The 16,621-nt window shown below is 35.1% G+C and overlaps 1 protein-coding gene and 1 long non-coding RNA gene across 5 annotated transcripts in view; both read right to left on the bottom strand.

The window, feature by feature from the left end:
- Nucleotides 1-3,244: 3,244 nt before the first annotated feature.
- LOC133531601 (uncharacterized) overlaps nucleotides 3,245-16,621 on the bottom strand; it is a 198,658-nt gene continuing 185,281 nt past the window's right edge. For all 4 annotated transcript variants that reach the window (XM_061869914.1, XM_061869917.1, XM_061869916.1 and 1 more), the window contains one exon: nucleotides 3,245-5,444. In XM_061869914.1, coding sequence (XP_061725898.1) covers nucleotides 5,252-5,444 — 193 coding nt within the window. In that variant the 3' untranslated portion in view covers nucleotides 3,245-5,251. The remainder of the gene's footprint in view (nucleotides 5,445-16,621) is intronic.
- Nucleotides 14,693-15,086, bottom strand: LOC133531617 (uncharacterized). The gene is made up of 2 exons (XR_009801566.1): nucleotides 14,920-15,086; nucleotides 14,693-14,834 (listed from the first exon to the last, which is right to left on the bottom strand). It is a non-coding gene; the product is annotated as an uncharacterized LOC133531617 (long non-coding RNA).

Raw genomic sequence — 16,621 nt, 5'->3', positions numbered from 1 at the left:
GCTAGATGTCGACTACGAAGATAATAGTATGGAATGTGGAATTAAAAGGAATGAAATCTCTTATGGTAGAACTGTTGCAAAAGTGTCCAGTTGTCAGCTATAAATAATAGTTCCAAATCTCTCCAGAGTAGCGCTAGAGTAGCTAAGAACCTATGCGTTATTGACGGAGTGAAGTGCGCTGTGTATGATTTTTTTTTTTTTCAAGTGTTCTAGGTATTGTAGCGCCACCTATTTAAGGTTTTTTGATGACATTTTTTGGTACATGGAGATTTAATTCCTTACCTCCACCTTCCATAGATTATAGTCATTTTGTTACGAAAACTGATGTATGGAGTGAGCACTCTATGTTACTTATTTCTCTATGGTTTTAGTGTAGCCGTAACCAAACCTTCAGCAGAAACATGATTTTCACGCCGAAATATACAATCATACAATTTTCTGCTTGGCCGAAAATATTTCAAACATCACCCTTTAACAATATGGTATTTCGGTCAAAATTCTTTTCGTTGCCTTGTTGCCAAGACCTGGATGCCAAGCGCCATCTCCGTAAGATGCGACCGAGGCCCTCGTATACCTATACCTACAACCCAGCTGGTCAGCTTCATTGCGCACCATGCGATCGCATTTTCAAAACCAAATTTGGCTTTGCAAGCCATATTAGAGCTTTCCATGTTTCCGAATAAAAACAGTTGAAGGAGTCGCCGTCGTCGGATACGGCGAGGAGGACTTTTTGTCCCCAGAAAATGTGACTGAGTGGAGCTTTTTGTATGGGGTGAAATATAGTTGTTAATTTTTCGCAAGGAAATTATAATCTATAGCTAGAAAGACATGCACTCAACTGTTTTGTAATTATTTTATAAAAGACAAAAATAGAAGCGTGACAGAGTGGTCAGACACAAGACGACGAAAAAATTTTTGATCCATTTACTTAATCAGGAAGCATCATTTCTTATTTCATAATCCACTTAATTCATCAATATATTTAGTATTAGTAAGTATATTTACTAAGAAATCCACGATCTACACAATTACATACGATTATATTGTCGAATAGAGGAACTTGCTCATTACATACTAACTTTCACCAAAGATAAGCGAAAATAAACACTGTCAATCTTAAAGCAAAGTCTCTCATCATTGATGTACAGTGAGCTGCGAAATCGCATGAAGAATGAATTCATTAGTAAAGTCGTCATGGACTTTTACCGCTGTGTATATCAGGAACTTAAGCGAAAACCTGTACTAATCAAAGTGAGGCTCTCATTTTAAAATGACACGCTTAATACTCGTATAGTGGTTAACGACTATGTATGATGAACCCTCGTGGACGTCAGCTGCCGCTCCGTTGGTGCCGCTGGGTTGGGGAATGGTAGCCACCGAAACACAAAAAATTTAGTCATCGCCTCTTTGATACTTTGTCAGATGATGCTAGTTCAGATGCTATTTTTAATTTAAAAAAAACGGTCATTCGCGGATGGTCTAGAACGCAAAATGACTACTGTAATATTTTGTCTATATCGCTATTAGTCTACATCGCAAACGGTCTAGAACGCAAAATGACCACAACATTTTATATAGGTAGGTCAGCTGGTCGCATGAACATGTAAAAAATAAGCGCTTTCCCTTTTTATGATAGTAAAACAAAATTACGAAACTTTGCATGTAGCATTCCATCAGGCGTTTCAAATAAACGGATTACGCAATTTACATATTACGCATACTTTGCGGACATAAAGTGGTAAGGCGCATATTTTTTACATGTTCATAGCTTACGATCTTTCCACCGCGATATTGGACCCGGTTACGTCCTTAAACTACGGCCAAAAGAGAGGTATGGGGTCGCACACAGCACAGCGGATGTCATTCCAGATCTAGAGCAGAGCCCAGCTGGGGAAGTACCTCCACCCTACAGAAAACCGCAGCCAAATAACACTAGACCCTACTCATAGTGTTGTGTTCCTGCCGGTGAGTAAGGTTGCCAGAGCTCAACGAGGGTGCGGACTGTTAAGTGGCAAACAAAGCAGTCTCCGTAGCCTATGTACGCCTGCAATTCCAGAGGAGTTAACACCCTGCAACCTCGTTGAGCTCGTCAACCTTACTCACCGGCAGGAACACAACACTACGAGTAGGATCTAGTGTTATTTGGCTGCGGTTTTGACTACTTGAATGTTAATGTCAAATTTCACATATTAAGAATGTCATTTTAAAATGCGAGCTTAACTTCTATTGTATGGCAGTGGCAAGGTTCGTGACTCTTAAAGAGGGAACAGTGTAAAGAAGTCTATTTTAACTCTCACATTGCTCACTAGATGGAGCTCTACTTAAATTCTAGTTCTAAGTGTAAGTGGCTCCATCTACAACAATAATGCGGATTTGAATGTAGAATGACAGTTTTTATTTTTAGTATACTTATCTCTTCCACCTTAGTGTTTTCAGATTGTCCGATCCGATATTGAATGTCGGATACAAAGAAGCAAAATATGAAAGTGCCTTTTTATTATTAGTTGTTCAGTCAGCATCAAAAGTAGCGGATCAAACAAGGTTTCATAAGTATCTACCGTTCTGTAACAGCTTAACAAAATGTGGTGGTTCTATATGTAGAACAATTAAGACGGTAAAAGATATACTTTTGAATGTAAATTTTAGAGATTTATTTATATTTGGAAAAGTTATCCGGAATATCATATACTTTTGGAGCGTTGTTTCATCCGCTACTATTGATGCTGACTGTTCAAAGGAATGTCAATGCAAATTAAAAGCATTTTTTAGCCATTAACTTATTATTATTATAGAGAAGCCATAGCAAATGAAATTGTCGCAATCGCAATCTCTACCACGCGCACAAAACGTCGTAAGCGCCGTAAAAATTCATGGCGTTTACGCGTTTAGGTCGCGAGATTCACGCTCCGCTTGTATGGTTTGTTGTCAAAACAACAACTCATGGCGCAAGATACTGGTTCTCTGTGCCGGTTCTATACATTATAATAATAGTTAAATGTTTCTGGCAGCTGTTTTTCTCCAAAGTTAATATGACATCTGATATGGGGTCGGACCATGTGAAAATGCTTTTAAGGTTACCAAACTTAATACATAAGTTTGATTTCCTTTATCACTAAAATAAACACTATCGCTTAAACACTGAAGAATCATATAATCTTATTATTTACATGGACCTACGTAATACCTTACATATACTAGAGCATCTATGTATATTTGACATTTAGATTTGAAATAAAAAAAACACTATCATCGAAAATTCAATTTTAATACTGCAGGTAGTTTTACATCGAGATTTTATTTCCATCTTTCTAAGGAGTAAAATTTTATTATTACAGAATTATTCAAACGTATTAATATCTACAACTAGGAATTTTCGCGATTACAGTAACATTATTATTTTTCGCTTTCTCAGAGAGTTTGTTAGATAAGCCGATTTTCATTTTTGTCGATTTTTTCGTTACATTTAAATAAGATACAATTTAGCTGGTTTGAAGAGCGCACGTTTGATGATCGGTCGCGGAGGGCTGCAGCCCGCAGTCTGCGTCGGACCATCAATGCGTGCGCTCTATGAAAATGCTGCTCGATGTGGAGCGAAACATGTCAATCAATCATCATTATATACGTGAGTGACCCGGTTTAATATGAGTTGAAGACCTCATTCTGTGTGGAATAAGTACGAAAGCCCAATTTGCAATAAAATAATGTATATAATTTTCCGCTCAGCTACGAAAATACTATACGTTTCAGTGGAAAATTCTTGAGGAGCCACGGTAAAATTGCGCTTACTACGTATAGAATAAGGACACCATATATCCACCAAATTTTATAGAAACATGACTAAAAAATAAATAATAGAATAAAATTAGGCCCAGATGGCGCTGTCATATTAGGTGTAGGATCTATCAAGTGGTGGCATCTACAAAAATGATTAACAATACATGAATGCAGGAGATCGACATTTTTTTTTTATTACGAACCAAATATATTCAGAATTTTCCTGAAAATGCCCAATACATCTTTCTCATACAGATACTAATTATATTATGTTACAGCTAAAACTACGAGATTTCATAGATTCTCCATCGCGAATAATATTAAAAACAATATTAAAGTAAATCACATTTGTCTGTATTAAAGCCTACTTTATTTACAAACAAAAGTACAATAAAATGGGAACTAATACCAGCCCCGTTTGAGAGCTTCGTCTCTTTCTTAGGAATGAGAGTGAAAGAGACAGTGAGGGGGATAAAAGAGGTTTCATCCTTAGCAAAAAGGGACCTTAGTGCGGCTAACGCCGAGGCCTATGCCCTCATTAAACAATTAAGTCCATTTTACCTTAGAATGACACAAAAATAACGAGTGTTTTTCTTTTCATACGTTCAAATATGCAAAAACCTGACCCGCGACAGATTCCCTGTGTACAGAGGGCCAACCGAGAAAATCGAAATATCGATTTTCGATTCGTCGATGTTGGCGGTAGCCCTCTGGATTCCACAAACCGCAGTGACTTGTCTTTCACTATTGGGCGCGTGCAGCTCACGATCTCGACTGCTCCGAATCGCCATTAAGATACAGCCTAATGAGCGAGAAAGAGAACACGTTATGGGGTTCATGCGAGAGGAACAACGTGATTCTCTGTCCAACATCGGCTTCGGTCTGACAGTGAAAATTCTGTACGTAGTAGTCTTCCTGTGCCTTAGTAAACCCATCTAACCCATTAATACGGTAGTTGTCCTTCAAATACTTGAATTTCGTTTAGTAGACGTCTCTACACACTTTAGGGAGGCGATCCCTAAAAGTCTAGTACTCATTCGGTAGATGTCGCTGTGCACTAAGGCATTTAGCGACATCTACCGTAATTTTAAGACTTTACAACTAATTAGGCAGCGAAATGCCCGTTGGGGGCTTGTGGGGGAAAGTTAATATGGCATATAGTGCGGTTTTAGAGGAAATTTCTACGCGATAACTCCGTCTATAGAATGGTCTACAGATGTCTTTCAAAATGTAGTGTACAGTATTTTAAAGAGTTGCGCATGTAACACTCTTGAAATTCCTTGTGTCCATAGGCTACGGTAACCTCTTACCAGGAAGGCGTTATGCTTGTTACCGACGTGGTATAAAAAATGTGCACTCCATAAATTTTGTCACAATGCAAACGTAAGTCTCATTATAGTTTTCTATATTGACGCTAGATGGCGTTGGTACAATAATGACTTAGTTTTCACTTTAAGGATAGATGACTCTAGTAGTATTAATACGGCATGTTGTCCCTCAAATATGCCCGCTTGGTGTACGAGCGGCGCAGACAGCGCCCCCACCAGGAGCGCTGCGTGCAGGACTTGACTGGTTTCAGCACGAAGCACCTCGTCTGCACCACGTTGAAGAACAGCTTGCCCACCATGTTGGACATCGAGGTGTTGGCCAGCTTCAGGCAGGCGCGAAACCTGGAATTTACAAGGACTATTAGCGACATCTGGTGGTAGAGTACATTAGAGTATGGCCGAAGTGATTAAACTTACAAAAACAAAAATGTATTAATAACAAGAATGTCAAAGGCGATTATCCTTTTACAAATGCAAAATAGTTCAATTTAGTAGCAGAACCTTCAGAGTATATCCGAGGCCACAGATCTTTCAAGATTACATGTCATAATCTAGTAAAATAAGTATGAGAGGATAAAACAAATATTAAAATTAGCAAAGAAGACTTAGAAAACGATAATGAAACATAATTACTTAAATTTACATGTCATGTGCTTAAACACAATGTTTCACCAACAATCGTAGATGCTTAGTAGTTTTCCATAAAAAAAATATAGCGCCCCATCTAGTGCTCTCCAAGTAAGTTGACAGACGTAAGTACAACTAAGTAAGACTAATCTACAACAGTGATAAGCATACCCCGGACAGACGAGGGCAATTTAGGTTTGACAATATTTAGTGCAATATTCATATTGATATTCATATTCATATTTATTATTAATAATGTACACATACGTTACATGTCAAAATTACAATTAGTGAAAGGAAGTTAAGCGGATTTTAATTAATACCAAGATCTAGATAATAATATTAAATATTTACATAATGTGTTCAATAAAGTTACAAATTAAAAATTATAATATTTATAATATAATATAAATACAAATGACAGTTGAAAATCCAGAAGATATGTCTGCAAATTAAATAAATAATAATAAATTAAATAAGTCCGCCTGTTGTTACCTACCAATGTGTATATTTTATCAATTTCTGTATCTGTTTTTATGTAGTGTGCAATAAAGAATTTTATTATTATTATTATTATAATAATGCAGATATATCGGCTTGGTTTTGATTTTTCTTTTGCCTTTACACTATTGTCAAACCTAAATTGCCCCCGTCTGTCCCGGGTATGATTGATAAGTGATAAGGCACGGCGAATGTTTGAAAACGACAGTCTTTTCTATTAACCTGTCTATGGTAAAACTTAAACTTAATCTTATTGTTATCGAAATTCAATCTTCTCTGCTTCAAGTGAAAGTATTGTACCTATTTGAATATTATTTTATATTTAGCTGCGACTTTTATTGACCGAGCGTTAGATAATGTCTCCGTTTTAGCTTGGGTTTGGGTAACAATATTTTCGTATGACCGGATGTCTTCGCTAGGGGTTGCACTTTTCAACCGATTCTAGTGAAATTTTGTGTCTACTTTTTTAAATTAAGAAACAAACAGTCTTACAAAACAGATAAGTATATAAAGTAGATTTCAGCTTTCTAGTCATATGTAGAACTATAGTTTCCTATATGTAAACAAATATTAATAAAAACTCATTACTAATACTATAAGTATAAATGACATGCATATGTATGCGTGACAAAATATGTGTTGAATCTTAATTATTTAATCTATTGAGGTATTTTTATTTTAATGAAAAATAAACTAATTACTTAAACAACCTTAATGAGCTGCGAAATATGTCTACGTTTTTAAGACATGATTTTCTGAGTTATTTGAACTTAACAGATTAAACATTAAAGGTACTAAATCCTGGCGTAATAAAATTAATTGTACCTTAGCGTTTTTTCTTAAAAATGAAATCGATAACTTGAAAAATTATAACGCCTGCAAAATTGTAATAGCAAGCAAAATATAAAATGAGTAAAACTTGGAAACCACAAATAAAATGACTCATATTATAATTGAATGTGAAGGTACAAAAAAGGTACAAAAACTTGGCTTTTATAGAATTTATCAATAACCACGGGAACATAGCGTAATAAAGTACACCCGCCATTCTGACTGCCAGGATGGTGGGTGTACTGTTTTTTGATGATAACTTTACGTACCGTGAGGTACAATTTTTTTTAATGGAGGTACTAAATAGTACTAATTAGGCACAAAAATATGTTATGCTTTACAATTATTTTTATTTTGGTACACCCGCCATTCTGACTTTCACGTTTTGGCACTTTCCATTGTACGGTCAGCTGCAGAGAAAAAGATATATGCCCCCCAGAGGCGTAGCGAGGGGGGGGGCTAGGGGGGCCATGGCCCCGGGCGGCACATAAGAGGGGGCGGCAAAAACGGTATTTAAAAAAATATAAAATTAAGAAATCAATATTTTCAAATCAAGCCACGAAACGAACTAACGCACCGCGGAAGCGAACGGCGCGGGGCGGGTGTGCGGGGGCGGCCAATCGCTACCGGAGTGCGTTCAAATCACCGACGAGCTTACACGCTTGTCCGCTGGTTATAGGTTAACACAGCGCCCTCTGCGAGCGATCTACAGCCGGGCGCCATTCGTTCAAAAATAGTTGGGCGTAGCCCGATAAACGTGGCGCGATACGCGCGATTCAATGCCGGGCGCCTTCGGTGCCCTCATATTGAAAGTGTCGGGCGTAGCTCGACGTACGTGTCGCGCTGCGGGCGCTTTCGGCGCCCTCATGCAAAAGCATCGGGCGTAACCTGATGCATTGGGCGCTTTGCTGATGTACAGAAGGGGCGCCCTGCCACAAAAATAATGTAAAATGACTTTAATTTAATTTAAATTTGTCTATTTTTTGCTGGAGGCGAGAAGCGGCAACTTCGTTTAACGCAGCGAGAGAAAAGTTGACGCTTTCCGCCCGGAAGGCAGAAAATAATTAAATACGAAATTATAACCCCATAATTAATAATTCAATGTAAGGCAGACTACTGAAAATGGCGCTCTAAAACGTATGTAATAAGAAAACATTCTCATCTAAACCTTTACCTGAAGAGGGAAGAATAGCGGTATTTTTTTCTATGAAATTACATTTCGGGAGAAAACGTTTTCCACTAACTAAATCTTAACATCACTTTGATTTTGATGTCCATCGCTTCAGCATAATTTATTATAGGTTTATAGGTTTCGTTTTTTTTAAAAGAATTATTTATTTATTGTTATCAAATTTTGAAAAAAAGAAAAACCTATTAATTTAGTTTTTTCATTGTCTCAATAACATACTACAAAATCCTGGAGAATGGAAAATATTTAGAAGTGGAAAAACGTTTTATCTTTTTGTATGGACGATCATGTGCTTTATACTTCCCTCTTAAAGCTTATGATCGTAGCAAACGACCACGGCTATCCTTTGAATATTTTTGTGAATATTGAATATACACAATGGGAATCCGACCGATGTTAAAAGTGTATTCTTGACCGCATGTTTAGAAACTAAAATGTCATAAGTACAAAGTGTTCTAAAAATCGGTCTTGTCGCATGTTTAGAAACTAAAATGTCATACAAAGTTTTCTAAAATCGGTCTTGTTAAAGATAATGACAATTCTTGTGAAAATTCGTTTTTGTAATAACTCAGTGAAAAACGCCTTTATGGCTGCGACAACGCCAGCACTATGTGGCCTTACTAAGACACATTAAAGTTTTAAAAGAAACTCGCAAAATTTTTGTGCAAATAAAAAAAAATACTACTATTTATTCGTTGTAAAGTTTGTTTTTTGCCAACATGTAAAAATAAATAACGTGTCGTGTGCAGAAAACACATAGGCACACTTTTTTTTTGCCGAATTTGATCAAAATACAAATAATTTTTTTTGCTCCTTAAGACAGGAATACGTGGTTAAAATCTGACGGGTTTCTCGTTCATATAGTGTAATTGTACACACTGTATGAACGTAATTCAATAAATTATGTTACATTGTATTTCTTTATGTAAAAGAATTAAATATACGCTATTTTCTGTGTGATTATTTCAGATGTTTTTTTTTTCTTTTTTCATAAGTTTAAGAGCCAAATTTTCAGTAGTCGAGTTTTAGTTTTTGAAGATATTTTTTGTATTTTACCTTTTTCAACTAACTTTGTCTTGTCTATTAACTTCTTAGTGAGGTCATAAGTTTTACAAATAAAATGTTATACAAAGCTTTTAATAAAAAAAGTTAGACATGATTTGAAAGCTTATTTTATACTGATAAAAATGCAATATATATTTTTTATGTAAAGCTCGTCTTTATTTACTACTTGTTTACTTTGGGATTGTCGTTAGATGCGAATACACGCGAAATAAAATAAAATATAACTTCTTTTTCGAATATTACATATGTTTGAACCCGGATCCGTCCTTAAACTACGTCCAAAAGAAGAGGTATGGGCATTGTGAAAGTCATCTCGCTCTGTGTGGTAGGGCACAGAACAGCGGATGACATTCCAGATCTAGAGCAGAGCCCAACTGGGGAAGTACCTCCACCTTACAGAAAACCGCAACCAAATAAGACTAGACCCTACTCATAGTGTTGTGTTCCTGCCGGTGAGTAAGGTTGGCAGAGCTCAGTGAGGGTGCGGAGTGTCAGGGTCGTCAACGCGCATGTAACTCCTCTAGAGTTGCAGGCATACATAGGCTACGGAGACTGCTTACCATCAGGCGGGCCATATGCTTGTTTGCCACCGACGTAGTATAAAAAAATGAATACTTAATGCAAAACTGTATCTATATTTTTTTTATCAGTAAAAATCTTTGTGACAGAACTTATGACCTGACTAAGTGATGTTGATCATAAATTGGGGCGGCAAATTTCTGATCGGCCCCGGGCGGCAAACACATACGCTACGCCGCTGATGCCCCCCTGTATATAAAATTTGTGTGCAACCTTCATGTGCATATTATTATTTTATATTGGACTGCCTTTTTAATGTAGGTATCTATAGCAGAAGTTATAATACCAATAGACATTTAACGGTTTATCCTTCAGAGATCATAAACTTGAAGTCGCGCGCCAGACCGGCAAAAAGTCAAACGTTCAAGTAATGTCGTTAAAATACTACATTTAGTCACTTGAGAGCAAATTCACGCCGATTTATGACTGAACTGTCATAAAACGTTTTCATGGAGAAAGGACTTTAGTGCGACAGGTGCTTAGGCCATTATTAATGCAGATATATTATATATTATTCCATTTTTGACGACTGGTCTTGCCTAGTGGGTTGTGACCCTGCCTATGAAGCCGATGGTCCGGGGTTCGAATCCCGGTAAGGGCATTTATTTGTGTGATGAGCACAGATATTTGTTCCTGATGGATGTTTTCTATGTATTTAAGTATTTGTATATTATATATATCGTTGTGTGAGTACCCACAACACAAGCCTTCTTGGCTTACCGTTAGACTTATTGTTAATCAATTTGTGTCAGAATGTCCTATAATATTTATTTACACATCCATCCATATTTACACATTTACATCTCCAGATTTAATGTATTTTTAACCATAGAGACTATACATCTCTATTGTATTGTAGTGATTATTTATTTTAAGATTATTATAATGTAATGTTTACCCAGGTATTGGCTGTTGTATTTATAGATGTTGTTATGTATTTTTCATGTCACTATATGATGTTACTATAAATGATGTATTGACTTGTAAAAAAGCCCTTGAGGCCTACTTGCAGAATAAATTTTTGAATTTTGAATTTTACATTAGTCGGGCGCAATCAAGGGGGAGTGACCAGATCTGATTTCCGGTTTTACGGGAAAACTGCATTAAAAATACGGGATACGAGGTTAAAATACGGGACAAGCCGTTTTTTAAAATTCAACATATTTTTTTATTTATTACTAAAATTTGGTATACTTAATCAAAACTAGATATAAAGATATTTTTATAATATAGATACTTTTTTTATAATAAACTATATATATTTTTTTTATATCTAGTTATTTTCCCATTACGTTACCATTTCCCTACATACTGTGTATGGCGGTAACAAAAGGGAAATTTGGAAAAAAAAAATTGGATCCTATAATAAGGATGAAAAGGACTCGCGATCCATTCTAGAAATAACATAAAAATTGCAAAAAAGGTCACAAAAAGAAACGCTCTTTTATACTGAAAATATTAAGAATGCCGAATTATGAATTCCTTTTATGAAGAAACGTTTCATGCCGGTCATAAAGTTATATGTCCAGAACAGTTATTATTGATACGTTTATTTTTTTTATTGATACGTTTGCGGTTAACACGTGCTAACAATAAAATATGTGTAACCGAGCTTGGTCAGACGTAATAATATTATATGGGGCAAATAAATAAAACCGGCTTTTTTAAAGAGGGAAGTATCAGGTGACGTGATAGTCCGCCTAAAAAAAACAGAAAACGGTTTTCCACTTCTAAATATTTTCCATCCTCCATGGTTTTTAGTATGCTATTGACACAATGAAAAAGTAGGTTAATAGGTTTTTTTTTTCCAATTATTCAAAACAAAATATTTTTTATAAAGCGAAACCTATAATAAACCTAGAATATATTATGCTGAAGCGATCGGCATCAAAATAAAAGTGTTTTGTTAAGAGGCCGTTATCGATTTTAGTCGCCAAAATGTCAAATTGATATATTTAGTCGATGAAATTGAACTCCTGTTGTTAACTATTAGAAGTAACAAGTACTGGTTTCTATTAGCACGTCTTGTTATCTTCATTTTAATAAATAATTTTTTTGAAAACAGAATTTATTTCTGTCCACTCAACTGCCCGCCCCTATCGCTCGCTTTCAAAAATAGAACCAATCCAAATCGAAAGTCAAAGGCATAGTGCGGGCGAAAACGAAAAACCTTGGTCAGCACTTTAGCTAACGAGTAAAAAGAAAAAAAAAGAAAAAAAAACAAGTGGCCAGTATTTCGTTAATTCCTTTTTGGGAGCGTAAGCCGTCTTTTGTTCTTACCCGCATTGATCGGTGTTTGACGGTAAGTACTGTAACTAAGCCACTTATGGCTTACGCGGGTGGCGGTAGGGTGATCGATAGAACGGGGGATTCGATATCGATAAAAATGAAATAGTATGTTTAGGTCATTGTTTGGGATGTAAACTTTTATCAGATTTGGAATTGTTTATGTTACTTACTTACTGATAGGAGAAAAAATTGTCCCAAGATTTTTGTTTCCGTTTATTTCAATTTTTAATAGACTTGGTATGACAGTAGCAGAATGAAAGAAAAATGTATGGATTTTTTTTGACACTAAAAATATATTTGGATTCAAAGAACTCGTGATTCTAACTAGAAATATCTTAAAAATTTCCAAATACCTATAAAAAAAGTCTAGTACACTAATGTGTGTGTATTCACAACTTTAAATAAAATAGTCCGTTTAGCTTGTTTATGTTATTACGTCCATGTTTTCAAATACAATTTATATTTTAAAAAAACAAATGACAATAATGCACCATGAGTCAGATTAAAGCGTAAGCGAAAATTTTACTATGTATTTCTATTAAACATAACACGTAAATGTTTGCTATCATTACTTTATTGTTTCATTAATTTAATTTTCATCAAATTTATACAGGGTGATTCATGAGACGTGAGCTGGACTAAGACTACACAATCAGTAAATGTTAATGAATCGTTCACCGTCATATTTAAGTAAAACAATCACGCTTTTTATCTGTTATTTAACTTTTTCTTAAGGACAAATTTGATTATCTACAATCATGGACACCCTACAACAATTAATTAACAAAGATAAAACCTCTTTAACCGTTATGATAGCACTTTGATTATGAAGAAAACAAAATGTCACACTTGAGTGAGATACGACTTTATAAAAGTAACCACACTCCGATGACATTCAATTTGTCACTTATTATGGATAAAACAAAGAGGGTGACCATAAATATCGTAAATAAAATAAAACTCTTTTTTTTGAACAGTAAAAATTAAATTAACGTTAATCTCACAAATACTGGTACGAAACAGTTGCTGATAATTTACCGAATATGCAGGCTTGATCCTGCTCACGTCTCCTGAATCATCCTGTATGTTTACTAAATTTAAACTAAGCCCGAATACAGAAACTCGTTGCTGTTGCCTATAAGATTTGATCGTAGATTTGATTTGATCATAGTAGGTACTTAAGTTTACTAAAAGTTTTATATTTTGTTATGGTCGCGTTGGTATTACGTACTGCATAATCGAAAGCGAACATTCTATTTCCAAAAGAATCGATAGTAAATCAACGCTGTTGACGTTTACCGACCTGTTTGTGATTTATGGCCAATTCATGTATATTGAATTTCACTATAAAAATATCATTAACATTCTTATACCGAACAATGGACATGAAGTAATTTTTTACTTTGAAATAAAATACAATTAAGAAAACGTCGACCATTTCAGGCAACTAATAACACTAATCTATTAAAGTTATTTGACGACCGGTTTGGCCTAGTGGGTAGTGACCCTGCCTACGAAGCTGATGGTCCCGGGTTAAAATCCTGGTAAGGGCATTTATTTTGTGTGATGAGCATGGATATTTGTTCCTGAGTCATGTGTGTTTTCTATGTATTTAAGTATTTGTAAATATTTATATATTATATATATCGTTGTCTAAGTACTCTCAACACAAACCTTATTGAGCTTACTGTGAGACTTAGTCAATTTGTGTAATAATGTCCTATAATATTTATTTATTTAATATTTATTTAATCTTGTTAATGACGATTTTTTATCGACTCGGCTATTATTTGTAAGAACTTTTACAAGTAACTACGTCCAATTCACATGATTAAGGATTGTAAGATTATTAGGCACCATATTAATTAGGTAATTAGGTTGCATTATGTGAATACATCACTGATCTACATATGCTGTAGATCTGTGGAATACATATTATTAATAAGTTCTCCTTTCGCCCGTGTTTTGATGTGTTGGCAATTTTAAGCAAGTAGGGGTACTTGATCGATGAAATAACAATAAGAAATAATCGTATATCGATAATGTCGATATCTAAAGCTACTCGGTCGCATCCCTGCGACTTGACCAGAAGTTTGGCAAATCAAGCAGAGAGTGCGCTACAAGTCGGGCGCAGAGTAACTCTGCAAACAGAGGCTACTGCGAAATAAAGTTTATTGCGAGTTATTTGTTTTACAAGCTTTTATTTAACTTACAATGTTTAGGTACAAGGTAAACCTATTATGGTGAATCATAATATATTTCTGCAAGTTTGTATCGTGTTTGGGCTCAAGGGCGCCTTTTTTACTTTTCCAATGAAATAAAATATGTAGGATGTTGATATTGATAATATTAATACTAATTTTAAACACTATTTTTTTTTAAAGATTTTTGTTCGTAAATGAAGTGGGATGGGTACGCTTTTTAAAAATCTGTGCGTAATTTCTTCTCTGGCAGTGCAAATAAAACTTTAAGTATCTACTTTTTTACAGGTTTTTTGGCTTAGGTATACATACCGGGTGTGGCCTGTAACACGAGCAATAAATTTAACTGTAGGCTGTACGTGTACTCCTCAAACTTACCAACATTTGTTCAGCGATTTTTCAAAATTATGAATTCTCTAGACTTCCTTTTTCATACAAATGAAATATTACCTTCAATGTACGCTGTCATCTGTTCAGCGATTTTTCAAAATTATGAATTCTCTAGACTTCCTTTTTCATACAAATGAAATATTACCTTCAATGTACGCTGTCATCAGTGTAATTGACGTTGATTGTCACGCTTTAAACATAACAAAATTCGCAATACATTGCGTCTTAGAATAAATTTTAAAGTGTTCTAAAAATCAAAATAAAAGTTATTTTAAAAAGTTGCTGAACAAATGTTGGTCAGTTTGAGGAGTACAGCCTACAGTAAAATTTTTTGCTCCTGTTACAGGCCACACCCGATATATATATATATCTATGGGAAAATTGGGAACTGTCGACGTTTTGTTCTAACTGACAGGCCGATAGCGTCCGGCGGACTGTTAATCAAAAGACACCCTAAAATAATGGTGGTATATATTCTGCAAAATGTTCAGTGTATTTTTTTACACTACCAAGTATTGCTGACAAACGCAGCGTAGACTACCAGATATATCCGTTTGAACTGTTTTATTGCAAAAGCCAAAGTAGGTACATTTTATTAAATAATAAACCATTCCCTGTTTCCTCTACTCCGCCCTACTCTGTGCTCCTTAAGTGCATACAAAGACGGTAAGCCGGCGCTGATCCTCCGATTAAACACCCTTTCCGACCTCTACGTGCCACTTCTTGTACAAATATGTTGTTCGATATAATGAGGTACTTATTTCTACTAATTAGTGTTGTGCCGAAATCATGCGATTGAGCGTTACGGCATCAGAAGTGTTCGTTAAAAATGGCACTTAAAAATAAGTGTTGTAATAAAAAAAAACAATAAAAAAAGGATAGTTTATCTGTAGAAAACGGCGCGATATTAGAAACTTAAAAGGGAATTTGGCGCCTATAGTTTTTAAATTGCCGTCTTTTCTACTATCAAAGCTAGCTTCATTTCAATCATCAACATGTTCCTTGATTTATCCCAGCGTTTTGCCACGGCCTGGTATGTTGTACTTCAAATAAAACAAATAAAAAATATTTTCAAAAAATAATATAATTTATTGTAATAGTACTATTTGCATTTATTAATTTCGGTAAGTTAACAGCTCTTAACAAAGATACAGAAAAAGATAGTTTATTTTCCAAGTAGGCATATTACAATGCGCTTATGAACGTCAAATAAAGCTACGCCGGGTCTAACCCTACACCTCTGACCCGAGAAGATTTAAATCCCTCTTAAATTATAAATAAATAAATATTATAGGACATTATTACACAAATTGACTAAAGTCCCACAGTAAGCTCAATAAGGCTTGTGTTGAGGGTACTTAGACAACGATATATATAATATATAAATATTTATAAATACTTAAATACATAGAAAACACCCATGACTCAGGATGGACAATTGTAGGAGAGTATCCTTACAATACTTATATATCTCATTTAAAGACGCACTCATACATAAAATAGACACTACATATACACTACAATACTATTCAATAAAAAACTGTGCCTGAAATGTTCAAACCAGGTTCTGTTCATAAAATACGCGAAGAAATTGAAAAATAAAAAGACATCGAAAATCTTCGCGCCAACTTGAATGCACAGATAAGCGCACTCGAACAGGCATAGATAATAGACTGGGGATGTTATTACGAACGGTTGTCGAGTGGTTGACTCATGTGACCAGGGCAAGTGGGCGGATTTTAATTTTCTAGTAGATTTTTTTCGTCAGATATTGATTCAATTTTGTTAGTTTGGAGAGCTCTTTTTGGGAGGGATAAACAAGGAAATAGGAATTCAAATTTGAGACA

Source organism: Cydia pomonella, chromosome 25 (assembly GCF_033807575.1).
Source record: "Cydia pomonella isolate Wapato2018A chromosome 25, ilCydPomo1, whole genome shotgun sequence".
Lineage (NCBI taxonomy): Eukaryota > Metazoa > Arthropoda > Insecta > Lepidoptera > Tortricidae > Cydia > Cydia pomonella.
This window is presented reverse-complemented; position numbering and strand designations above follow the sequence as displayed.